The sequence below is a fragment of the Stegodyphus dumicola genome, chromosome 5, assembly GCF_044657685.1.
Source record: "Stegodyphus dumicola isolate Sdum_Otavi_A_Nest chromosome 5, ASM4465768v1".
In the NCBI taxonomy this organism is placed as follows: domain Eukaryota; kingdom Metazoa; phylum Arthropoda; class Arachnida; order Araneae; family Eresidae; genus Stegodyphus; species Stegodyphus dumicola.
This window is the reverse complement of record NC_140772.1, coordinates 166,313,028-166,339,872: the sequence shown is the minus strand read 5'-3', so window position 1 is coordinate 166,339,872 and position 26,845 is coordinate 166,313,028. Positions and strand designations below refer to the sequence as shown.

Genomic DNA, 26,845 nt, shown 5'->3' with positions numbered 1-26,845 from the left:
ATTTTGTATCCTAATTTTATTATTAGAAAAAAGGGGAAAATAAACAATATGGATCCTTTGATGTTTATCTTGCATAGCTTCCTTGCTTCATCTCACTTTGTATTTGATGTTATGCCTTTGAGTTGCTATCGGATGAACTGGGGGAGATGTGTGGTGATTAGTTAAAGAAACAATGAGGGGGCATACTTTATCTCTTGCATTATTGCTTGTAATGCAACAACAATAAAAAGAAGTTTTAAAAAAGGCAGAGTAAACTCAGAATCCTATTTGTGAAAATGTATGCATTTTAAGTCTTAAATATAGATAATATTTTGAATGTGTATGGAGTCAGTTGAAGTCATTAATGAATGTTGTATTACCACAATGCTTTATTATAATAATTCATTCTTTTCTGCTATCACTGCATCATCAGACCATGATTTTGCTTTTAATCTTTCTGCATGAAAGGGAAAATCCTTGGGTTTCTTTTATTAGCCAAAAATGTACTTATTTAGGTCTTCAATAAAAGTAAAATTTCCTAAATAGAATTTTCATAAGGGAAGGAATAGCTATATTATTTACAATATGTTGATATTGTATCTAGGATGAGGAAAAGCCAAATAAATGAGCAAATCAGGTAAACAAATTAGCATTACTTGAAATGAGGCAAACATATTACAGAATTAGGTTGTCAGGTTATTACAGAATTAGGTTGTTGTTGTTGTTGTTGAATCTTTTAGATAATGAAAATGAGAAAAAAGGTTGAATAAAATGCCATATAAGAAGGATTACCTGATGGAATGACCATCTATGGTAGTGAAAATTAGAGCAGCAATAAATATAGAAATGAGTGGTAGAGCAAGCTGAAGTTCTGTTCTGGAAGCACATGCATCCCTTATGAAAGCATTTGTGCCATTTGTGATATCACCATTGTCAAGGCTGATTCGCAGTGGTGCTATCAACATATTTATTGGAGAAAAGAATATTATATTGTAGTTTTAAAGATGAGAGTAGAATGAGTCCTAGGCATCATGATGTCATTTTTTACATATTCCATAACAAAACAGTGGGCATCAACTTTCATCATGCATACAGCAGTACCTTGACTAAGTTAGTTTTACGTGTATGGGATATTATAATCCTTAATCATAATTTATTGTTCCTCATTTTTGGTTGCTGTTTCGAACAATTTAAAGAGTTTTACATATATCAACACCATCTTTATGCTCATTATTAGTAGACATAGGTGACATTAGTAGCAAATGCTTCTATTTTTCCTTCTTTACTGTATTTTATTATGTTTTACATTTATTTTAATTTGTAATCTGTGCCCTTCATTTCAGATTAGTTTTGATCCTCATCACAAAGAATGATGTCTGCAGTGATTGTCATGTCTCAAACTTGTTGGACAACATTTTTGCTGCTTTGGCTATGCTAGTGGGATTAGATGTACTCTTGAAACAAAATGAAGTTTTGAAGCTTCAGAAAATGTTGGTGGTAAGTTTTCTTCAAGCTTGCCTTTTGTGTTTCTTTAAGAATGGAAAAAACTGTTTTGTATGTATTGATCTAATATTGTAACAGTTTCTACAAAAAGTACTTTAAAGGTTTTTCAAACTCTCCAGTTACCAGAAGCACATAAAACAAGCAAAAACAAAAGCTGTAAGTCTTTCAAAAATGGAAAGAACATACTCGTTTTATAAATACTTGTAAAACTTTTGCATATATATGTAATCAAATGTTGATATATAAATTGCATTACTATTTCATAATGATAAAATGCTGCATACATATATATATATATATATATATAATTCAGGATAGTAATAGATAAAATAAAAGAAATTATTTTCATATTATGTTGAATTATGTCATTCTGAATAAATTTTGAAATTCACTAAATTTTAAGTTTTTACTTTTTCAATTTTTCTGCTATATATATAAATTAAATTTAAAACAATCAAAATTAAAATTAAATTGGAATCAAAAGATACATTTGAGATTCGAGCTTGCGGTTTTAAAGTTTAAGTGAATTTTTTATCAGTTTTTTTATCTCAAATGATTCAGAAGAATGAAGCACGTATTTGAGACACATTAATCTACTTTTCTGAGACGTTAATTCATTTTCCCGTGTTGAGTTCTGAATTAGGTTTTCAAACAAAGCAGATTAATTTTTAATTTTTATTTTTATTACTTTACCATTTTCATTTTTATTTTCTGGTTTATTCTAACGATGAATCTTTGTATAACAGATGGTATAAGCTAAGCTATAAATATCTAATTATCTATTTCAGTTCATGTTGCAGATTGCATTGTTCCTTAATCTTCTAATTGGATCCGGCTTATTATTTTTTGCAGACTGTTAAAGCAATTTTATAAAAGTAAGCTTGAACTTTCTATTATGTCAAAAAGAATATCCGATTCTGGAGCTGCCAAAGGATCTACAAAGCGAAAGCATGTTTCGATATCCATCAAACAAAAAGTGGAATTCCTGCAAAAAAAGGATAAAGGCATATTTTTTGTTTCTCTAACCATTCCGAAATCTGTTTATCAATTTCACGCTGCTCAGCGAGGGGCAGGAAATGTCACGGCGCGCAATGAACTGGAAGTTGATCTGTCAGCACTATCCTTATCTTCAGGGCAGATGTTTTTATTTTATTCGGCTTATAATTCCTTACTAAATGTAGTATTTCATCTCGATGTACTCCATCTTTGATATGATTTAAATCAAATTTTTCGTCATTACAAATATCACGAATACACATCAAATAGTTTTCTGGTTGCAATTTTTCAATTTCGACTCTGCGTAATGTATGCTTTACGCATACTCGCGTTGAAAGAAATGTTTAATAAAGTAAACAAATAAATATTAAGCTTTTTTTTTTTTTTTTTTTTTTGTAAATTTTGATACCTTTTAGATCATAATTGCTCTTCATTTCATAAATTACTGTTTCATATTTTAAATTTTATAATTTCTTCATGCCATCTTACCAGATTTAATCTGATGTTCTATAATACGGAAAAACCGATAAGCCGTAATCGCCGAAGTCCCGATGAGTCCGGATTAAAGACTTTTGACTGTAAATGGTGGGATACTCGAGTTTCTAAGCAAGAAGTGAAACATAAGCATTTTGAAATTCGTTTTTTCTAATAAAAAGCTCTTAAACAAATTTTCACTTTTGGGGATGTGAATTCTTTTATTAAACGGTTATAAATTTCGCTACTTATCAACGTTTTGGTGATTATAATTCCGAGATCTGGGAATTTTTCAACGATATTTTTTAAAACATTGTAATATTTACAAATTTCATTAAAATGATGGTAATATATTGAAATTGTATTTAAAAAATAACTTTAAAATAAAACATTTTTATTTTTCATTGTTGTATTATAAAGTTTTGACAACTTATTATACAATATTTTGAATCTGAAAAATAAACAAGGTGTAATGCTATAAAGCACAGTTTATGAAACAGCTCTTAGCAAAAGCAAAATCAGATATGTAATTAATTATCCAGAAATATGTCACAAAATGAAAAATGTTTCCACGATATTAACATGTGATAGATGTATTTTACAGAAAGTTTGCGATGAATTTCTTACTTTTTGGAGAATGACTGGAAGAACAATGAAAACATAATATTTGAATGTTTTACTTCTGATACTAGAATCTTTTCTTAACATGTTTATCTTTCCTTTATTTTCTGTACTTTTCACTAGGAACAAGCATGGAAAATATAAAAAATGCTTCTAATCTTATCACATGGGCAAGCATTATTATGTAAAGAAAGAAGAAAGAAAGTTTTGTCTTCCCTGCTCCGAGAACTGAATCCCACTGCAGGTCTACTCCCCCTTTGGGCACATCGTGGAGGTTCAACCTCCACTATTAACCTCCAAGAGAGCAGCGCACCACCTGGATATGACACCAGGCAGCACCGGTTGTCTAATGCTCCTACCAGTCGCTTGGGCGAGCCCGTCGCAGCGGGACATTACCCAGCGACCCCGGGGAAGACCCCCCGGGTTACTAGAACCACGCCACGCTAGGACATGCCAGACTCCGAGGCCGGCCAATAAGTGACCTTTCCCAGAGCCTTCAGAACCACCAAGTTCATAAATTTTATACTCCCGTGGCCGAGACTGCCTAGGTACAGATCCTAGCCAGTAGCTTCGCAGAGTTCTCTACGTCGACCCCCGGGGGGTTATTATAGAAAGGAATTTTTTTATTAATAAAGAAATTGAAAACTTACAATTTAAAATAGTCATCTAATATGTCTTAATGCATCATACACAGAGCTGGGACTAGGCATTTTTCCACCTGATGCAATCTCTGTGGATCCTAAATTCTGCTGCCTAGTGCCTTTCTAAACTCTGCTTCCAATGCCTGCTCTAAATTCTAAAAGTTTTGTCATTTCTAGATTTTGTTGTTCGGTGTGTCACTAAATTCTAAAAATTCTGCCACACCAGCTCTGTAACTGGCCCTTACCATGTATATTTCATATTTCTTCTGAGTGTTCATGTTACTAAAGAAATAAAATTAACTGCTTTTTCTATACATTCGAAATGCATTTAGTTTTTTTTTTTTTTAGATTAACAAAAATCCTTAATTAAATCCAAAAATTCTAAAATGAAAAAGAAACTTGTTGAAGAAAGAAATTGAACACATAAAAAAAATTATTCTTCAAAAATATGTGTAGTTATTATTATGTAAATTACTCAGTTTATGATTTCAACCTTTATTATAATTCCCCATTTCTCTTTCCTCATATGATAGAGTTACTGAGCCAGATTAAATTTAAATTAAATTGTAAAATCTTTGACCACTAGTCCACCTTTTTAGCTTGAATTTGACTGTTCTTGTTTAAATATGTCACCATGAGGTGTACTTGATTTTGTTAGCTTGAGAGCATGCCTTTATGTTTTAAGTTCTTTTTAAATAAGAGGCTTATTTAAAATTATGTCTGATTTTGTAGTTACTTTCAGATGTAGCGATAATTTGCTTCACATCTATTGGGGGTTTTGGACTATTTAACTTTTGCCAAATCAAGTAAACCTTCATAGATACATTGTGAAGAGGTTGACAAGTTAGCAGATAAAGCATGTAAAAACTAGTGAGAATATTGGTTTGCTTATGGAGACAAATTTCTGAAATTGTTAGGAAAGATGCTTAAAGAGAAGGTTATCGATACAAAATTAGCCAAAATGTCTGGGAAGGCTTCAAAATAAAATGATGCATAAATATTTTGTTGAGTGTTATTGTTACAAAACATAAATGTTTCATAGCTTTTAATGTGTACTTATTCTAATATCGTTTAAGAATCAATATCGTAAATTACATGTATTTTAAACTGTGAAATTTTATTAGATCAGGATTTGGGCTTTTTAAACAAATATTGTTAAAAAATAAATAAAATTTAAAAGTAACCATGTAAATCCACAATGAGTAAGGTTATCTAACTACCTAATTCAGTTATTTATAACTAACTGCTTACCCTTAAAAATTATCTCTGCGTATTAAAGCGACTTTACTACCTTTCATTAATCCTTACTGTGGTCACAAGATAAAACACAAAACTAAAAATTCATGTAAAATTTATTCTTTGCATCTAGTGAGACTTAAAATAATACAAAAGACCTTATCACCTCTGGTGCTTTAGTGGCTAATTGGAACCTTAAAGTGTATTAACTGGGTTACAACCCCTGGAACTCTACACGAAGCTACGACATTAACTGCATCAAACAGAGCCTGACTAACTTTCAAAACTGGCAAACCATGCCTACATCAGGCCTTTCAGGTTTGTTCTAATCAGCTGGTCTAAAAAACAAGCAGCAGCAGTGACAACATTCAGTCTTTTGTTATGAATTATGCTGATTATGATCCTACTTCTCATTTGCCATTTGACACAAAATCTATCTGATATTTGCTAAACCTCTAGACTGAGCAAGTATGTGACAAAATGAGACCTAAAAAAATCAGCATAAAGCTAACTGTTAGTAAATTGTAAATGTCACTTATCTTCTTTCAAATTTGTCCAGCTATTATAAGTGTAAAATATTTAATGCTACTTGATAAATTGCATAAAATTTATTTTATTATCAAATATATTAATAATTATGTTAATTAATTCATGTTTAATAATAATGCATCCTACTTAGGGATCTATTTTATTTTTAGGATGATATTACAAAAGTGAAATTCAGGCATAGGTAATATTTTTAATTGGATTTCAGGCATAGGTAATATTTTTAATCGGATTTATTCAATTCCCATTTGTTCGTAGGTCCTTAATTTTTTTCCTTAATAGTCCTTAAAAGTACTTAATTTCCATGTGCAGAAATGTGTACGAACCCTGTTTATCAGATTCGCTTAGATCAATAGCTTTTCTCATCACTTGCAAAAGTAAGTGCAAGAATGATTCCTTATCTTCTCCAGCAACAGTTAAACACCATTACCACTCAATCAGGTGTCATCAATGTCATCCAGAAAAGTTCATTGAAAAATGTTGAGATGGTCATAATGCTTTGGCTCGTCAGGTTATATATATATATATATATATATATATATATATCATCTTATTACACACACATATATATATGTGTGTGTGTGTGTGTGTGTAATAAGATGATCGAACAGGTAGCTGTTAGAGATGAGATGTTTATCTGCATCATAATTGCTTAGGCTTTGATACATAAATAGAATAATGGACTTGCAGACCGATGCCACTGAATTCAAATATTTTTATTTTCTGGTAAAGCAACCCTTGATAAACATAAACAAATTCGTACATTATCGTTATTACTGCACTATGCACCCCACGATTTTATGTAGCAATTAACATATTTAAAAATGTGGATAGAGTAATGAAAATTACATATTGCCAGCAGCAAGCAAAGTGGAAAAAAAGAGCTGTGTAATTAGTAGCACTAGATATTTATAGACTTGGTTTCCTATTCATATTTTGATCTGTGATTGGAAAAGAGCTGTCACAATGCAGGAAGATTATTTAAGTAAGCATGCAATCGATTAATATTCAACGATACAGTCCAGAAAGTTATTATGAACAATTTCTACTTTTAGGACAGAAATCGGAGATAGTCAAATTAAAATAGGAAATAAAATGGACTATTGCTAAATTAAAGTTAGTAGTTTCATATTTTATATCTCACATCCCACCCTTCAAAGAAAAAAAGACTTGGTGATAGAAAAGCCTTTTTTCAAAAAAACCATTTGAGCATTGGCAAATGAAGATCAATTTTGTACAATATATATAATATGTGCTTTTTCAATAAGAATGAAACTGATTTTCTTCAAGAACATAACTTTAAGCTTAATTATTCCTAGCCATTTCGTTCATGAACTTTCTCATATCTTAACATACAAATAAAACTGGAAATATCACAAAAAATGTAATATAATTTTTAAACTAAATGTAGAGTCATATTTTTAAAAGTTTGTAACTTTGTCTTCTCTAAAAAGGTAATTTTTTGAAGTTTTTCCTATGTTCTCTATTTATCCTAATTATTTCAAGAAATAATCATAAAAATTCACAGTTCCTACAAATATTTGCCTGAATAATAATAATAATGTAATTTTTTATAGACATTGCCTTGAAAATATTTTATAAAATCTGTTGTAGTCAGCATAAAACTATAAACTTTCATTCATATATTTATGGAATTCTATTAAATTATTTATTCATTATGTAAAAAATTTGCAATATCTTGTCGTTAAGCAGTGTAAAATTGATTTTAGACATTAGTAAGCATAGAAAAGTAAAATACAGTACAGTAAATAAGTAAATTTTGCAAAATTGGGCCAGGTCCTCTTCCAGTGAATCAGTGTAACTCCATGCTAAATGGCTGTATGATGCTTAAATACAATAGCAAAGTTATTAATTATGATTTATGGCCATAAATATTCTTCAGTTTTACATAATTGAAATATCAACATAAATATACTAAAATTTAAATTAGGACGAATAACGTGTATATTTTTATATTAATTAATGATATTTTTAAAAAAATTAAAACATTTAGATAAAAAAAAGGTGCTAGATTGAGAGGAAATCAAATTCAAGAGTAATTTGTTGCAATTAGATTTAGAGTCTTCATATCAGTATTTATTCATCAAAGGCTTTTCAAAACCTTTCACATTGTATCAAAAATGTAGGAAGTTTATACACCCATTACCTCTTTTGAACAAATGCAACAAATTAAAAATTTTTATAACTAATTTTCATTATAATACCCTGCACTTTATTCATACTAATATTACTGAAATTATGGTTTATATTATTATTGCTGCATTTCTAATTTTCTTTTTCTTTTGCACCAAACTGGAAGACCTTACAGCTTTCTTCAGATACAAACATATCCAACAATTGGGCAAATTCACACTGACTGATTTTAATTTATTTGTGGTTAAGGAGATGCTGCTCAGTTACTTGTAAATGCCTCTGTTCCTTGTGTAAGGCATGAAATTAATTAATTTTTAAAAATACAATCCAGAAAGTTATTATAAACAATACTATAAACAATTTCTACTTTTAGGACAGAAAGGAGAAATAGCCAAATTAGAATGGGAAGTAAAAAGGATTATTGCCAAATTAAAGTTTAATAGTTCACTTTCATATTTTATGTGTTATATATATATATGTGTGTTTGTGTGTATATATACACTGAAGTGACAAAAGTCATGGGATAGCAATATGAAAATATACGGATGGCAGTAGTATTGTGTAGAAAATGTATAAATGAGAAGTGCTTTGGCAGGGCTTTCATTTGTGTTCAAGTTATTCATGTGAAGAGGCTTTGACATGATTATGGCCGCACAATGAGAATTAACAGACTTTGAACGTGGAATGGTAGTTGCAGCTAGACGCATGGGTCATTCCATTTTGGATATCGTTAGGGAATTCAACATTCTGAGATCCATAGCATCAAGAGTGTGCCGAGAGTATCTAATTTCAGGCATAACATCCCACCATGGAGAGCGCAGTGGCCGACCACCTGCACTTAACGACCAAGACCAGCGACATCTGCATAGAGTTGTCAATGTTCACAGACAAGCAACACTGCATCAAATAACCACAGAAATCAATGTGGGACGTACGAGGGACGTGTCCGATTGGACAGTGTGGAGAAATTTGTCTTCCTTGGGCTATGCCAGCAGAAGACCGATTCAAGTGCCTTTACTGACAGCACGACATTGCCTGCAGCGACTATTGTGGGCTCGTGAGCATATCGGTTGGTCCCTAAACGAATGGAAAACCGTGGCTTGGTCAGATGAGTCATGACTTCAGTTGGAAGAGCTGATGGTAGGGTTTGAGTGTGGCGCAGACCCCATGAAGCCATGGACCCAAGTTGTCAACAAGGCACTGTTCAAGCTGGTGGTGGTTCCATAATGGTCTGGGTTGTTTTTACATAGCATGGACTCGGTCCTCTGGTGCAACTGAACCGATCATTGACTGGAAATGGATACCTTCAGGTACTTGGAGATCACTTACAGCCATTCATGGACTTCACGTACTCAAACAACGATGGGATTTTTGTGGATGACAATGCGCCATGTCACCAGGCCACAATTGTTCGCAATTGGTTAGAAGAACATTGTGGACAATTCCAGCGAATGATCTAGCCACCTAGATCGCCCGACATGAATCCCATCAAACATTTATCATACATCATCGAGAGGTCAGTTCGTGCCCAAAACCCGGCACCGTCAACACTTTCACGATCATGGACGTCTATAGAGGCAGCATGGCTTAATATTCCTGCAGGGGGACTTGTTGAGTCCATGCCATGTTGAGTTGCTGCACTTTGCCGGGCAAAAGGAGGACCGACAAAATATTAGGAGGTATCCCATGACTTTTGTCACTTCAGTGTACATAAATGGTAAATAAAAAGGATTATTGTCAAATTAAAGTTAATAGTTCACTTTCATATTTTATGCCTCTATGTATATATATAGGTGTGTGTGTATGTATAATATATATATATATCTTATTTTGTAATCTTCTATGTTTATTTCAACTTTATACTTTGAATTCTATTTCATAATGACAATTTCCAATGTTTAATTTTTACAAATAATATAGAACTCAAATGCATAAACATGGGGGTGTTGGGGGATGGTTATTCGAGTTTTTTCAGAATTCCCTACAGAAATTGCTTTTCACTCAAAATTGAATTAGCTAAAATGCTTCATAGGAATACGTTCTTTGAGTATCGGCATTGGTTCATAATCCCTTCTGTTCACAGGAATATTTGGCCTGACTAGAATTGCCAGTTTGGCAATTATTTAATTAAATTTATTTTTAAATTTAAATTAAATTTATTTCATTAAATTCAATTTCTTCTTATGAAACAATATATATATATATATAAATGCACACACACACCTTAAATATATATATATAAATGGAAAGTAAAAAGGATTATTGTCAAATTAAAGTTAGTAGTTCACTTTCATATTTTATGTCTTGTATATACCATATCGCGTTTTAACAAAAGTTTCCCACCACTGCAAATATCATCTGTGCAAACAGTTCGCATTTGCATGGTCAATCATATTTTGTCAAATGATTTTTGGCATTTTAAACAAAGAGATTTGCTTTACAACACTGTGGTATGAAATTTGTAAAAAAATATTGTTATCATTTAAAAGTACAAGGTGTCTGAAATGGAACTACCATGCTACCAGATTAGAACCATCATTTACTTCCAGTTCTGTTGCAAAAAGTCAGCTACAGAATGTCATCAAATCATGTCTAGAGACTAATGTTGTATCATATGACATTGTGAAGGTTTGGTACTGAAAGTTCAAAAATTTAGACTATGACATTCAATAAGCAGAACAGGCCTACTGATTGTTGATAAGGTTTGCCTTTGAGAACTTGTGGAAGAAGATCGGTATGCAACCATACGAGAGCTTGCTAAGGAGTAAAACATTAGTACTGTGTCCATTAGTCACACTGTGCATCTCATAAATTTGACATACAAGTTCAATCGCTGGGGGCCTCATAAGCTGACTCAAGCAGACAAGGACACACATGTTCGGACCTGCTCTAATCTGCACAAATATCAACGGAAGGACAAAATTCTGGACTGGATTGTCACTTGTGATAAAAAGTGGATTTACTTCAACAACATAGGCCAAAAAGGAGGGTTGGTCTGCACCCAGTGAGCCCATTGACAGCTTCGCAAATGACAATTTGATTAACAAAAAGGTCACGCTTTGTATCTGGTGAGATTGCTGAGGTATTTTCCACGAAGAGTATCTGGAAAAAGATAAAACCCTCGACAGTAAGGTGTGCAGCAAGATGCTAGTCCGTGTTGACACTGCTAACAAGGGGAAACATTGAACTGAGTTCTGGCATAAAAAAGAGGATGTTCCATCAAGATAATGCAAAACCACATGTGTCTGCATTCACCGACTGGACTCTGTACAGACGCAAATGGAATCTTTTGCCACACACACCACATTTCTTACTTTATGTCTTTAATGATAATTTTTCTGCAACTTAATGTGTGAAAATATTAGGCTTGTTTAAATTTTGTTTTCAAAAGAATTGTTTTGTAATTATATATATACATATATAAATTCAAAATAAAGTAATTAATAGTAAATTAAAAAGCCTATGATGTGCATTAAAGCTGCAAAGTAATAAACTAATAATTCATAATAACTTATAATAAAAAAACTTTCCATGTACCATCTCCAAGGAACACAAATTCAATTTAAAACCATGAATGAAAAAAAGATGCTTACTTGGAAGTAAGAGGAAACACTCTCTTAATTTTGTTGTTCTTAATTGATGGTAGATTGGTTTATCCCCTTGATACATCAATTAATCTGCTATCAATGACAATAGCTACTTTTCAATACTTTAAATTTACTTTTGGTTTTGATGTTTTTGCAATTACAAATTTTTCTTAGCAGATTGAAATTAATGTTTAGAGCACTTGATTAAAAAAATTTTTTTCATTCAGGGTTTTAAATTGAATTTTTGTTCCTTGGAGATGGTACATGGAAAGTTTTCTTATTACAGTCAAAAGTCGTTAATTCGGACACCCATAATCCGGAATGATCTATAATCCGGACCTCAAAGCTAAAAACTTTCTGCGCATGCGCTGCGTTGGCACATGCGCACAGGCGTTTACGCGTGCGCATAAGACCTTGACTACTGCGCATATGCGTGTGCGCAAGTGCAGAATATGTTTTCGCTTGCGCGTTTAATGTATAACGGACGGTGTAAGCTAAAATTATCTAATTATCTATTTCAGTTAATGTTAATGATTGCGTTGTTCCTTAATCTTCGAATTGGATCCCGCTTATTATTTTTTGCAGACTCTAAGAGCAATTTTATAAAAGTAAACTTGAACTTTCAATTATGTCAAATAGAATTTCTGATGCTGGAACTCCCAAAGGATCTACAAAACGAAAGTATGTTTCGATGTCCAACAAACAAAAAGTGGAATTGCTGCAAAAAATGGATAAAGACATGAAGAATGTGACAGAGAGGTTAGTGAAAACGAAAAAATTTCGATTGACAAGTTAGTCGGTATTCTCGGCACAGCAATTAACGGGACTTGAACAGCGGAACTTTGTAATTAAACAAGAAATTATGTCTGTTTATAGAATTAAAGAGAAAGTATTATCACATAAAACGAAGCAACTTAAACGACTTACATTGAAAGAAATGTTTAATAAAGTAAACAAATAAATATTAAGCTTTTTTTTTTTTTTTTTTTTTTTTTTTTTTTTTTTTTTTGTAAATTTTGATACCCTTTAGATCATAATTGTTCTTTATTTCATAAATTACGGTTTCATATTTTTAATTTTAGAATTTCTGCATGCCATCTTACGAGATTTAAACTGATGATCTATAATCCGGAATCGCCAAAGTCCCAACGAGTCTGGATTAACGACTTTTGACTGTATAAGTTATTATGAATTATATATATATATATGTATGTATATACGGGTGTTTCATAGATCATGGGACAAACTTGGAGGGTTAGTTGAGCGTACTAAAACATGCATTTTTTGTATAGGAATGTAGGGTCTAAAGTGACGGTTAAGGCAGGAACGAAAAAAAAAAAAAAAACCACGAGAGGAAAATGTGTTTATGTACAAAATCAACACAAAGTGCTTCTTTGCAGCAATACAGTATTCACAATAAATGTTCAAAAAACGGAACACTAACAGTAATAGGAACTACAGCTGTGATTGGCTGTCAGTGCAGCAATAGAGAGCGGTAGTGAGCCGGGCAAACCACGATCTGATGCATCAGAGGATCATTTGCAACTCTGATGTCGAGCGTGATGGGTGAGTTTACGCACATAGAAAAAGCTGACATACATCTCATGTATGGTGCTGCTAATGGGAGCGGCAGAGCAGCGCTACAGTTGTACCAGGAACGGTTTCTGAACAGGCATATGCCGAAGCACACATTGTTTGAGAGGTTGCATCGATCTCTGCATGAAAACGGCTCGTTTGAAGCCACCTCTGACACTAGGAGTAGAAGAAGAAGTGCACGACAACCTCACATTCAAGAATCCATCTTGAACATTGTGCATGAATCACCTCAGACAAATACAAGAGCTATTGCACGTCATCTGCAGCTGAGTCTTTCCACCGTTTGGAGAGTATTGCATGAAAATGGTTTACACTCATACCATTTGTAGATAGTCCAAATTTGCAGATAGTTACCCTCTTCGAGTTCATTTCTGTCATCGGTTCTTGCAGCAGTGTGCAGCGCAGGCAGATTTCACATCGGATGTGCTATTCACGGACGAGGCAACTTTCTCACAGGATTGTATCTTCAATACCCACAACGTGCACGTGTGGGCAACTCATAATCCACACAACTCGCATCCATATGCATTCCAAACCCACTTCACCTTGAATGTGTGGCCAGGTATTGTTAACGAGTACCTCATAGGCCCATACCTCTTACCTGCACATACAAATGGCTTATGTTATCATATTTTCTGCAAAAAGTGCTACCGGAATTGCTGCAGAATGTTCCGGCTGTCTTTCGTGATCGCATGTGGTTCCAGAATGATGGTGCACCAGCCCATAACCACGTGCTGGTCCTCAATTACTTGGATGGATTGGCTGTGGTGGATCCGTTTGATGGCCACCCTGTTTGCCAGATTTATCTAGCTTGGACTTTTTTATGGGGTCATCTGAAGAGCATCATTTATGAGACTCCCATTAACTCACTGTAGGACCTCATTGCACGACTATCCATTGAGGCTGGAAGTGTGCGCGAAATGCCTGTCGTTTTTCAGAATGTTTGGCAGTCCCTTCTGTGAGGTTACCAAGCATGTATTACTGCTGGTGGTTGCAATTTTGAACATTTATTGTGAATACTGTATTGCTACAAAGAAGCACTTGTGTTGATTTTGTACATAAACACATTTTCCTCTTGTGTCGTTTTTTTTGCGTTCCTGCCTTAATCCGTCATTTTAGACCTTACATTCCTATAAAAAAATGCATGTTTTAGTACACTGCACCACCCCTCCAAGTTTGTCCCATGATCTATGAAACACCCTGTATATATATATATATATATATATGTTTATACATATATTTATGTCAAAAAATTAGTTATTGGCAGGAACATATATATGTAGTTATTTTTAATAAATATACACTAATAATTCAGTATTATAGGTCTGCCATCCATTGATTGATTACCTGCTTAGTCAAATAGACAAAGAGAAATTTACCATAGGAGATCTTACTGGTAAACTAGACTGTCTGTTGGCTTCCCACACTCGCATTTTGCAAGTAAGAAATTTCAACCTAAAACTTTTTTTTTAAGAAAAAAAAAATATTGTGTAATACAGCTAGATTAGATTAATTAGGTTAGTATAATGAAACTAATATTTTTACAAGAAGATCTGTGTTAATATTAACACAAGGTTCACTCTGAAATTTTTGAGATACACATAGATTTTTAAAGTTATAAAATTTAGAGGAGTGTTTAAAGTAGTCTCCTCCAGCATCAATGCACTTCTGTAGTCGAATTTTCCAAAGATTAAATGCCTGAAAATACATTTATAGCCTCATCATTCTCATCTTTGAAATGAAAGCGATATCAATGTAAATTCTTTTTTAAATTAAAAAATAACCAAATAAGTCACTTAGCTAGGTCGGGTGAATAGGGTGAATGTTCTGTCACTCTGATGTGTTTTTCTTCAAGAAACTCAACTGTCAATCTTGCTGGATGAGAAGATGCACTGTCATGGTGGAGCATGAGTCCTCTAACATTCACTTCTTGAAGAATTTCTGGAAGACACTTAGTGTTCACACTTAGTTTCCAGACACTTAGTGGAAGACACTTAGTATACCAGTTAGCTGTGACTGTTGTCTGTCCTTCTAACTTGATGGCTTTCTCCAGTCCTGTACTTCTGATGATAATAGCATACATTATGTTTTTTCATGTCACATCGTCTTTTCACCGTTATAGGCATGGGATCATCTTCAAAGATCTATATTTTACTTTCTTGACATGTTGGAACATAAAAAAATCATATGTATGTTTCATCACACAGTTACGATTTTAGAAATAATGTGGTGCCCACTATCTTTAAGTAATTCAAGGGTTTATTTACGGATTCTGACACACTCCTCTTTTTTGGTGCTCAGTTAAGTTTTGGGGAACCCAATGGCAAACTAGTTTTCTCATGTGCAGTTCTTCGGTAATAATGTTATATATGGCAGCAAATCGAATGTTAAGTTCCTTCTGTATCATTTGGTAGATGCAGCAATTATTATCAATTAATGTTTTCTGTATGGCAGATACATTATCCGGGATTATATTTGACAATGGCCTTTCTGTGTGTTCTTCATTCGGAAGAGAACTGTGACCTCTGTGAAACTCTGTAAACAGTCTGAATACAATAGCACAAGATGGACCTTCATTTTTAAATGCTAAATGTACTCATTGAACGCATTCTTCTTGATTTAATCCCACTTTAAAATCATAGTGTGATAATGTTCTCACGTCAATTCCATTTTTCCTTCTCCCTGAAATTTATTCTCCTCGAAATTATTTGCAGTTGGCCAATAAAAAATTGTCTGCTCATCTAAAATAGTTCAGATTTTCAAATCTAATCATTCATTTTTTTCTGCTACTTATCAACTGCATGTATCTCAAAAATTTCAGAGTGACCTCTGTATTGCACATATAAAATTATGCCTGTCATGTGCTATCAAATAAATCAAATGCAAAAGCAAGTAAATTACAGCAAAAAATTAGCATAATAAATGAAAATTAGATAAGCCTGCATTCACGATCTTAAACATACATTGTTCTTAGTGTACTTAAATAGATATAATTAATATTTTTCTGCTTTATTTGCAGTTATTTGTTAGCCAAAGAAGGAGGTAAATTAAACCTTCAAGATTGGTCAAGCCTATTTTTCATTTTATTTATTTTTCATCATGTCAGTTTTTCTATTGTAATTCTGTTCCGTTTATCATGTATATTAACCAACATGCTTAAACAATATTAACTCATTGCATCTATGTCAAAGAAATATATTATCCTTATAACAGTAATAATTCAGTAGAGTTTTAACTCCTTTGCTTGGATTGATCCTGAAATTTTTTCCTTCCAAACTCCTGAAACATATCTGTGTAAGAACTTTCATTTAAGGAAAATCCCTGCTCCTCTTCAGAATGTTAAGCTGAAGGATATATTTATAATGGATCATGAATAGGATTATGAATATCCCCTTTGGAAGTATAAGTGTTTCATCAAAAAATGTGAGAAGTATTTTGTTCAATTTACTTTGTTGGAAATTGAAGTTTAAAATAACATAAATGGCTGAGGCAGAATTCACGAGACTTAAAAAAGAACGAAAAGTTATTCATTCAGCCATAACTAAAGTAACAAGTTCTATTGAATCTTTAATTTCTTCTTGCAATATTGAAGCTATAGAAGAATGATTAGAAATTTAAAAGTAAAAGCAGTTTGTTTGAAAGCGTTAGGTGAAAAAATTTTGATACCTGTAACATACAAGTAAGGTTGCTAAGTTCATTAGGAATCAAAACTGAATCATACAGAAGTTTACTTTATCCTTTATTAATGAAATTCTTTGGGATGTTATGTTTGAGTTTGCTCATCAAAAAGCAGATGAAGAAAATTTTAATGTTGAAACCCTCATAGACAGAAATCTAAATATCTGATATCTAAATCAATATATAATAATCTAATATCTAAAACAAAAAATTGGAAGTTGCAACTGAACATCATTAAATTTATCTTATTTAAAACATTATGTGAATTTCCCTGAAAAGCATTTTATTCCCCCTAATGGAAAATGAAACAGTTTCCACATTCATAATTCTTTCAATGGCAACTCAACTAGTAGCACCAGTCATTCCTATATTGTAAACAAAATTGTAGCTACTCAAACTATTTTTGTTTATTTTTTTGGTAGTGAAGGCTACATTTAAAAAAAATGTGTTATGTCATTGGAAGAAAGAAAAAAGAGTTTAAAAGATTCTAATTGGTGCTTTCTTTGTTTCAAAAGAAACTGCAGAGCAAAAAATTGAACTTCTCAATCAAAATGTTTAAAATGTATCTCCAAGTATACATATTGTTGCGCAAAGATAAAAAAAAAGTTGAATAAGAAAGAAATTAAGAATAGTCCTGATGCTATAACTGCAAATTTTTTTTTCTAAATAGTGTAAATCAAAATGCTAGAAGTTCGATGACTTGCCAACCATTAAACTTATTTGTGATGGTAAATTAATTAATGCAGTAGCTGATAACAGGCATACAATTAATTGTCATTGAGGCTGATATTGGGCCAGAAAGATAATGTATGCCGCATGGAATTGTTATTCTCATGTCAGCTTTCGAACAATCTTGAAAGGCTTTTCTCTTTAACTTACCTCTATCAAAGCATTCTAAAGATGTTAAATTTAAATCAGCTATTTTTATAGCATGCGATTGTTGATAAGTTTTGTAGTGAATTAGTTTTGCCATAAAGGGCTTTTAATGAGTGAAATGGAGATGCTTAATAAAAATTTAGTTTTGAATGCAAAAATGTAAGCATTACTAGTGATAGCTTGGTTAGAATGCCTTTTTATGAAACTGAAAATTTTTACGAAATGTTTAAATATGATAAAGAAAAACCTATTAATGGACAAAGTAATGAAACTCTTAAGAAAATAATAGAATGTTGTGCTCTGCTACATGAAGAGACAGGTAAAGATGATTCTAAAGGTAGCACAAGACAAGATCATTGTGTTTCGGATTCAGAGCTGTTTTGGACTCAACAAATGAATGATCCATCTTTACAATCATGGTGGCAAGATGCTAAGAATGAAAGTAGTAATTTTATTATTATTGATAATTTTTTTGTATCATAAAGATAAGACTTTAGGAGAAAGAGTTCACCAGTTAGTTGTTCCTAAAGAAAGAATAAAACAAATTTTGGACTTAAATTTTTATATCGTAATGAGAGGTCACCTGCAAACCAAGAAGACTGATGAACGATTAAAGTATTCCTTCTATTGGCCTGAAATCAAGAAAGACGGGAATGAATATTGTAATAGCTCTTCTTTTGTCAACTTCAAGCTGAAAAGTGTCCTTCTGATGAAGTTTCTATTACGCCAGTGACATGTCCTAATGAACCATTCTAGGGAATTAATGTAGATATCCTTGGACTTGTGGTACCAAGCTGTCGAGCTTATAAATATGTTTTGTGTGCTGTTGACCAATGTACAATATGGCCAGAATCAGTACCATTGAAGAATCTTAATGCAAGATCAACATATAATGTGTTGTTGCAGATCTTTACATTCACTGGAATCTATCAGATTGTTGCAACAGTTCAAGGAGCTAACATTACTGCTTCGTTGACTCAGGAGTTTTTTAAAAGGATCAAGGTTCTCTACTCCTTACCATCCCAAGCTCTGACGACCTTTTAAAAAGATTTAATGCTGTTTCAAAGGGAATGATGCATCATACCATCATAAAATAGTCACAAGATTGGAAGAAATTGGTACCATACCTATTTTGGACCTGCTGAGAAGACCCTAATGCTGTGACTGGTGTTAGTCTGTTCCAGATGCTGTATGGAAGACGTCCTAATAGCCATTACTTTATCTTGAAAATGTCACGGGCTGCTGAAACCATATTCATCATGGACTACTAAGCTCAGTGGCTAATTATCTGAATGATTTGAAAATGAAGTTAGTAAAAGCTGCTGAATACAGAGAACTTACAGCTGTTGGAAAACAACAAGCTTATGCATTTTACCATAACCAGAAAACTTGTCATAAAGAATTTGAGGAAGGTGACAGAGTTATAGTCTTAATCTTCAATAGTGAAAGCAAAGTTTATGCCAAATGGACTGAACCCGCTACGGTCATCAGAAAGCATACTAATTATAGTTACATAGTGATGTTACATAGCCTGATGAAATTTTGAAGCATGTTCACACAAGATACAAGAAGTCAACACTACTGTGACTAATGTTGATGTGGTATAAAGTACAGACACTGATTTCAGAGAAGTGGAGAACATTCCAAGAATTGTACCACTGAATGCAGAAGAACATTATTTCAATGATGAGTTTGGCCTTCCATGCCTCAAACTACGTAAGAGAAAAGAACTCATGTAAATGTTAAGAAAGCATGCTAGTCTAAAATCTGGTATTCCAAAAATTGCCGAGATTAGAGAACACAACATCAAACTGAAGCCTGAAAGTATACTAAAGAAGCAGAAGCTTTACCAGATATCCAAAGTTCTAATAAGTGAATATGCGTATTCAGTAGTTTGTGTGTCAAAAAAAGATGGAACTGTAAGGCTATGTGTGGACTACCGATACCTGAACTCACAAGCTGAAATTGGTACTTTTCAAATGAAAAACGCCATGGACCTAATTTGCCAAGTGTCAAAGTCTAAATACATCACTTTGATTGATCTTCTTAAAGGATACTATCTTATACGACTAAATACTGAGTGCCAGCACTTGACTTCATTTGTGACACACCGAGGACAATGTGCATTTGCAGTTTTACCCTTTGGATTAAGAAACACTACTACAACTTTTCAGAGGATTATAAAAAAACTTCTTGCCAAACATAAAGACTATACTGAGTCTTATATTGAAGCTGTGATTATGTTTTCTAATGACTGGAATGCACATCTGAAACATCTTAATGAAGCCTTAAGTACACTAGAGGAAGTAAATTTCTCTGTTGATTTTTAAAAAAGTGACTTTGCAAACATAAAATCAAATTTCTAGGACACATAGTTAGTTCTGATTCACATGAGCCTGACCCAGAAAAGTTTGAAGCCATGCAGAATTTAGAAGTTCCTCATACTTATCATATTATAGATCTTACATACCCAAATTTTCTGCAATAGCACAACCTTCAACAGCATTGACAAGAAGAAGAGCTTCGATGGAAATCGCCTGACTGAAAGAACTCAGTGAAGTGTTCATTCAATTGAATGCCATAAGAGCTTGTTTGGCTCAGCAAAACGAAAACAATGTAGAATATCCAATAGCCTCTATTAACAAAGAGTTGACCAAAACGCAGAGAAGTCATGCTGCTGTTAGAAAAGAAGCATTTGTCATTATCTTTGTCCTGCAGAAATTTGAAACTTATCACCATCATTAGTAACCACAATCATCTCAAATTTTCACTGAATGTTGCTCACGAAATTCTCATTTACAATACTGGTACAATGATTTCATGCAGTGATTAGATACTGGAAAAGAAAAGATCATATTAATGCAGATTCATTATTTCGATTAACTGCCTTTCACTGGAAACATGACTGAAAGTCAGTAACTTTTGAAACATTATGAACATTTTGGCTATTTCATTTAAACATTATTTTTAGATCTGAATTGCTAGAATTTTGAATTTTTCGAATGTTATGTAATATGTTTAATATTTGGCCATGGTAAGGTATAAGGTTTAATGTTAATACTTGATTTCTGTTGTTTTGTTTATAAAATAGCTGTTACTTAATAACTGCTATTGATTGTTAACTGTTTTATGATAATGATAAAGATTGAAGTTTAAGGAAAAAATAATTGAATGTTACAACTTTTAAAAGGTTATAATTATTGAATTTATGTTGAAATAACTTTAATTTAAAATAGTAAGAATAGCGATTTTTTTTTTTTTTTTTTTTGTTGTTGTTTTTGTTTCAATAAATGTTTATATGTGGATTTGACAGTTCATTGAAAGACACAATCAGATCTTTTAGAGGGGAGATGTGATAATTTGACAAACACCACACATGTGCACTCAAGCCAAACAGTGCGCTTTTTCGCCTCTTTCTCATGTGACACAAAATTGAGATTATAGAATAAGAAGAAAATGTCATAATAATAAATGTCACACACTGTATGCCAACACAATATTATGTTGCTAACTATATGTAAATTATATTTGTTTTGGTTTTGTTATAATAAAGGATTTGTCTTATTCATACATATGTATATTAAAATGTTTATATCAATTCCATATTAAATGCATCTAGATCCCACCTCACAATGGATATACGACAGGGGCATACTTTACATAATATCTAATTATCCATTAGATTTTATCATTGTTTCATAAATAAATGCATGCTTACATGATTAAAAAAAGTCTGAAAATTTTGCTTTTACTTTAGAAACAAAAAACTAATTTACCATAGCATTTTACAATATTTAACTAAAATGAAGAATATATAAAATATCTTTCCTGGTGTGATGCATTTTTTTTTTTTCTCTTTTTGAATGTCAAAACATGGAATATACTAATGCATACAAACAGAGAGAAACTAAAATTTCAGACAGAATGTGTTTAGCCTATGCAATAAAAATACAGTACTAAGTCTTTAATCCGGACTTGTCGGGACTTCGGCGATTCCGGATTTGGGGTTTTTCCGGTTTATAGATCATCAATTTAAATCTGGTAAGATGGCATGCAAAAATTATAAAATTAAAAATTTGAAACGTAATTTATGAAATAAAGAGCAATTATGATCAAATCAAATCAAAATTATAAAAATCAAGATTATCAAAATTTACAAAAAAAGCTTAATATTTATTTGTTTACTTTTTTAAACATTTCTTTCAATGTAAGTTGTTTAAGTTGCTTCGTTTTATGTGCTAATACTTTCTCTTTAATGCTATAAACAGACATAACTTCTTGTTCAGTTACAAAGTTCTGCTGTTCAAGTCCTGTAATTGCTGTGCCGAGAATACCAACTAACTTTTCAATCGAAATTTTTTCGTTTTCACTAACCTCTCTGTCATATTCTTCATGTCTTTATCTATTTTTTGCAGCAGTTCCACTTTTTGTTTGATGGACATCGAAACATGCCTTCGCTTTGTAGATCCTTTGGCAGCTCCAGAATCGGAAACTTTTTTTGACATAATCGAAAGTTCAAGCTTACTTTTATAAAATTGCTCTAACAGTCTGCAAAAAATAATAAGCCGGAACCAATTAGAAGATTAAAGAACAACACAATCTGCAACATTAACTGAAATAGATAATTAGATAATTTTAGCATAGCTTATACCGGCCGTTATACATCAAATGCACATGCGTAAACATATTATGCGCATGCGAAAACGTAACCGCTACGCATGCGCAGAAAATTTGTAGCTTTGAGGTCTGGATTAAAGATCATTTTGGATTATGAACGTCCAGATTAAAAACTTTGTACTGTATAATTTTTAAAATAGAAATAAATATTCTTGCTCATACACATTTAATTTCTTCTGCTTGAAATAAATTATGGTACTGTGCTAATGGAGCGTAATATGTTTACAGGAACGCATGTGCCAGTTTCTTGATGTAGCTGATAGTTTATATGGATGCTTACTCATCAAAGGAAAAGTAATTGTGGCTTCCAAAGAATGGTGGACATTAACCAGTCAAGAGCAGATACTGATTTGCTCTTATGTGAATTCTTTACCAAAAGTTTTATCACGTGAAATTATTATATATTTACCCACATCCTCACCTCAGGTATTTACAACAAAGGTTAAATAGTAGAATCTATGATCTCTCTCTTCCTCTCTATATATTCATATATACAGAAACATTTCAGTAATAATTTTAAATTGTCCATTTATGCAGTTGTGAATTGTTTCTTTACAGAATTCAAACAGGCTGATAACGCTCCATTTACTTCGCGATGTGGAAATCTGTGTTTTGTGTTCTAGCGAACCTTCTTTGGCAGTCTTAGAGGATGAGGTATGCTGAAATAAAAAATACTGAAGTTTTCAAGGAAAGTTTTTTTTTTTTAATCAGAAAGATTTATTACCATTGGAGGTTACTATAAGGAAAAGTGGGATGAAATTTTATAAATTTTAAGTATATTTATCATTTATTCACTGCATTACTTACATAACTAATACAAAATTGTGTACTGCATGTTGCACTTGAATTCTTATAGTTGTTGATCAAATGTTTGTGTATGATGCAAGTAAGAAAAATTGCATATTTTATATATATTAGGGATGGAGCATTATTATTCGAATCCCACAATCTTGGAAAGATTTCAAATTCAAAAGCTCTAATCTTTGCGTTTTTTTTTTGTTTTTGTTTTTTTTTTGTTTTGTTTTGTTTTTTTATCATTTAATCCTTTCCAAAAAATTGTAACTGATACTCAATACTTTGGAAAGTTAAGTGTTACTGATGTCCATTAGTGGTATAATTTTAAAAAAGGAACATGATTGTTCCAATATCAATGGTATCTAGATCACCATATCTCCTCTGGCAGCCATAATTGCATTCAAGGCTGCCAGAGGAGATATATTTTAGTTTATCATCTGGCGAAATTTGCTAGAAATTTATCTGAAATGTACTTTCTGGGAAATTCTTGAAACTAATTCTGGAATTGTTTTCATAACTCTTGACATTGATTATTTATACTAATAAGCCCTACATGTTTCCAGCTACACATTCAATGGTATATAAATGCTGCATCTCAGACGTGATTTCAATTGCTTACCAGTTGAACCATTCAGTCACTCTGTTAAATAAATTGTTACTCAAAAATGTTTTGTCAAATTCTGTTGAGGAAGTGAATTTCAGTATTCAAAAGCTTAAATTATATACTACTTTTTTTTATCAAAATTCATTTGTATCTTAATGAATATAGGATTATTTTTAAATCTGTATTCTAAAGTTTTTTTTTTTTTTTTTTTTATCAATGCAGACTTTAAATTTTGCTGTATTTAAAATTTTTTAATATTACATTAAAAATTTCCTCACTTTTAATTTGAAGGATACACAAGATTCAAGAACTGTTTAGAATTCAAATTCAAGAAAATTTAAGATATGTCTCACTTGTAATATATGCATATATATTTCTGCATAATAGGTAGCATTAGTATTCTATGTAATACCATAATATGAATTTTTTATGTTTGCCTTGCTTCCCTTTATTATATACATCTTTAAAACTCTATTATTATATAATTTCTGGTAATAAGTGCATAAACATATAAATTCTGAATACTTGTATTGAAATTTTGGTTTTTGAAAACAGTCTACTTAATACTTTTGCTACTCTATGTTTTATTGTTTCTACTTTTAAACAAATATATAATGGTAAACTAGTGATGTCTTAATAGTTATTTTTTATTAAATTGACTAATTATTAAGGTTTTTTATATTTTCTTATAACCGCTATTGAAAACTATAACAATATAAATACTTTGTGTTACTTAAATGAATGAATTTATCCTATTTCCGTAATATTATGTTAGGTTTGTAGTTTAAATTTCCTCATAAAAATTAATTATTGAAGCCAAATGAAACAGTTTAAAAAAAAACTTAGAAAGGAAGTTATTAAAAAAGGCATGATATAATCCAGCTACAGAAATGGCATATTCTTAATCTACAAAATGTGTTCTCAAAGTAATAATTTTTGTTACTGCAAAAATATTAGTTTTTCATAATATAATAGCATTTGATTATTTTTTGTAGGCTCCCAAAATCTGGAGAGATTGTTTTGATATATTGAAAGTTGTATCTAACCTTCATCCAAGGAACTTTCCATCAAATATTGAACTTGACAAAAATATTATTGGGTGAGTTGAATAATATTACTCAAATTCATATTTAAATAATTGGTTATGAATGTATTTTGCAATTTATAATTCAGTATGATTTAAAATTTAAGTCTTATACAAATAAATTTTAATTAAAATATGAATCCTCTTTATCCTTTTTTCTGTATAAAAATTAAGTGTCTTTGATATTGTGCCAATAGCATTTGTTTTTGACTGATGATGGTAAGAAAATTTGTAGTCAAGTACCTCTATTTTTTTATTTCATTTGTGTTCATTATATTTGACTACTATAGCTCTGTTTCTTATGATGTTTATAAATAATCAGCTACCTACATTTGTGAGGTAACTCTGTTTTCCCAGACAAACTATTAATTCTAAAGCTGTTGTCTAAATTGAAAATATCTTCTTGAAGATTAATATATCTTGCAAAGTATAAAAATGTGCTACAGCTACATATAATGAGACAGACTGGGCAGTTTAAAAACAGTGTATGTTTTTAATAATTTGTTTTATTTTAAATAATACATCAAATTTATGTCATTTATAATTTGTCTGATAATTTTATAAACCTATACGCAAATTATGTAGTTCATTAAAGATTTTTGCAGATCTATTTGATAGCTGAAGTAGTTTTATTTTGAAACTATAACATGATTATTATCTCAAAATTTTTCAAAAACTTTTAGGATTAATGAATTAAATTTTTTTTGTTTTAAATGAAGCATTTTTATTTAAATTATTATGATGATTGAAAAAATAAGAGTAAACTATACATGATAAAAAAGTAGATTATGGTGTACAGGAATAAAATATATTGAATTATAGTTGTTTATAAGTGAACTTATGAAAGTAAACAGAAAAAAATGTAATTGGATTATTTAATTATGGCCAAACATGTTACAGCTACTATTTGTTAGGAGATGTGCCTTCATACAGGATTTTCTCAGAGCAGTTAGTTGAACCTTATGTAATGTGTGAGAAAAACAAGAAACCCTCATGCAGCCAGCTGTTTAGTTGTCAGGGATGGAATTTGGAGCAGTCAGTGCTATTATGCAACCACTGGTTATCATTAATTAAGGAAAAATAAAAAAATTATGATTGCTCAAAAAGTTACATCTAGAATTTAATGAAACTGACCCACAGTATGCAACACATAATAAAGTATAAAATAACATGAAGTGAAATTACCAAACAATTATGGTGTTAAAGAAATTAGCATATATATATAATGAGCAAATTGGATGTGTCAGTTTTGTATAGGAAAATTACCTTCAACATGGAGAATGATCTCTCCTAGAAGCAATACAGTGCAGGCAGCGATATGAATGCTGTCAATTATGCAGTTTGTCACTTCTGTATGAAGTGAGAGCCATTGCTCTTGCAAAGCAGTTACAAGCATGGCAAGAGTCTGAAGAGGAGGATTGAGAGCAGCTATACATCTTGCTAAAGCATTCCAAATGTGTTCTATAGGATTCAGTTCCGGTTGTAGAGCTGGCCATTCCATGCGCTGAATTGTTTGCTGCTGAAGATAATCATCCCCAGTGCAAGCCTGTGCAATCTAGTGTTGACGTTCTGTAGCGGGAAATCATCACCTATTGCCCTGTCATAAGGGCACACATAAGCATCAAGAATGTCATCTCTGGAGGCCTGAGCATTTATGGTTCAACATAAAGAGACACAGTGTCCATCAACCCAAATAGATACCACCCCAAATACAGACACTGCCTCCTCCCTAAGCATCTCTTTCATGGATGTTTAATGGATGGTAGCAGTTTCCAGGTTCTCTCCAAATCAAATAATG

The 26,845-nt window shown here is 31.9% G+C and overlaps 1 protein-coding gene across 6 annotated transcripts in view; it reads left to right on the top strand.

Annotated features, from left to right (window-relative positions):
- fy (fuzzy planar cell polarity protein-like protein) overlaps positions 1-26,845 on the top strand; it is a 61,566-nt gene that overhangs the window by 12,453 nt on the left and 22,268 nt on the right. For 4 of the 6 annotated variants that reach the window (XM_035362768.2, XM_035362763.2, XM_035362766.2 and 1 more), the window contains 5 exons: positions 1,323-1,476; positions 14,657-14,773; positions 22,793-22,990; positions 23,123-23,218; positions 24,959-25,062. In XM_035362768.2, coding sequence (XP_035218659.1) covers positions 1,323-1,476; positions 14,657-14,773; positions 22,793-22,990; positions 23,123-23,218; positions 24,959-25,062 — 669 coding nt within the window. Of the gene's footprint in view, positions 1-884; positions 1,090-1,322; positions 1,477-14,656; positions 14,774-22,792; positions 22,991-23,122; positions 23,219-24,958; positions 25,063-26,845 lie in introns of those variants that run through there. The other 2 variants (XM_035362765.2, XM_035362767.2) reach the window with 2 other exon arrangements.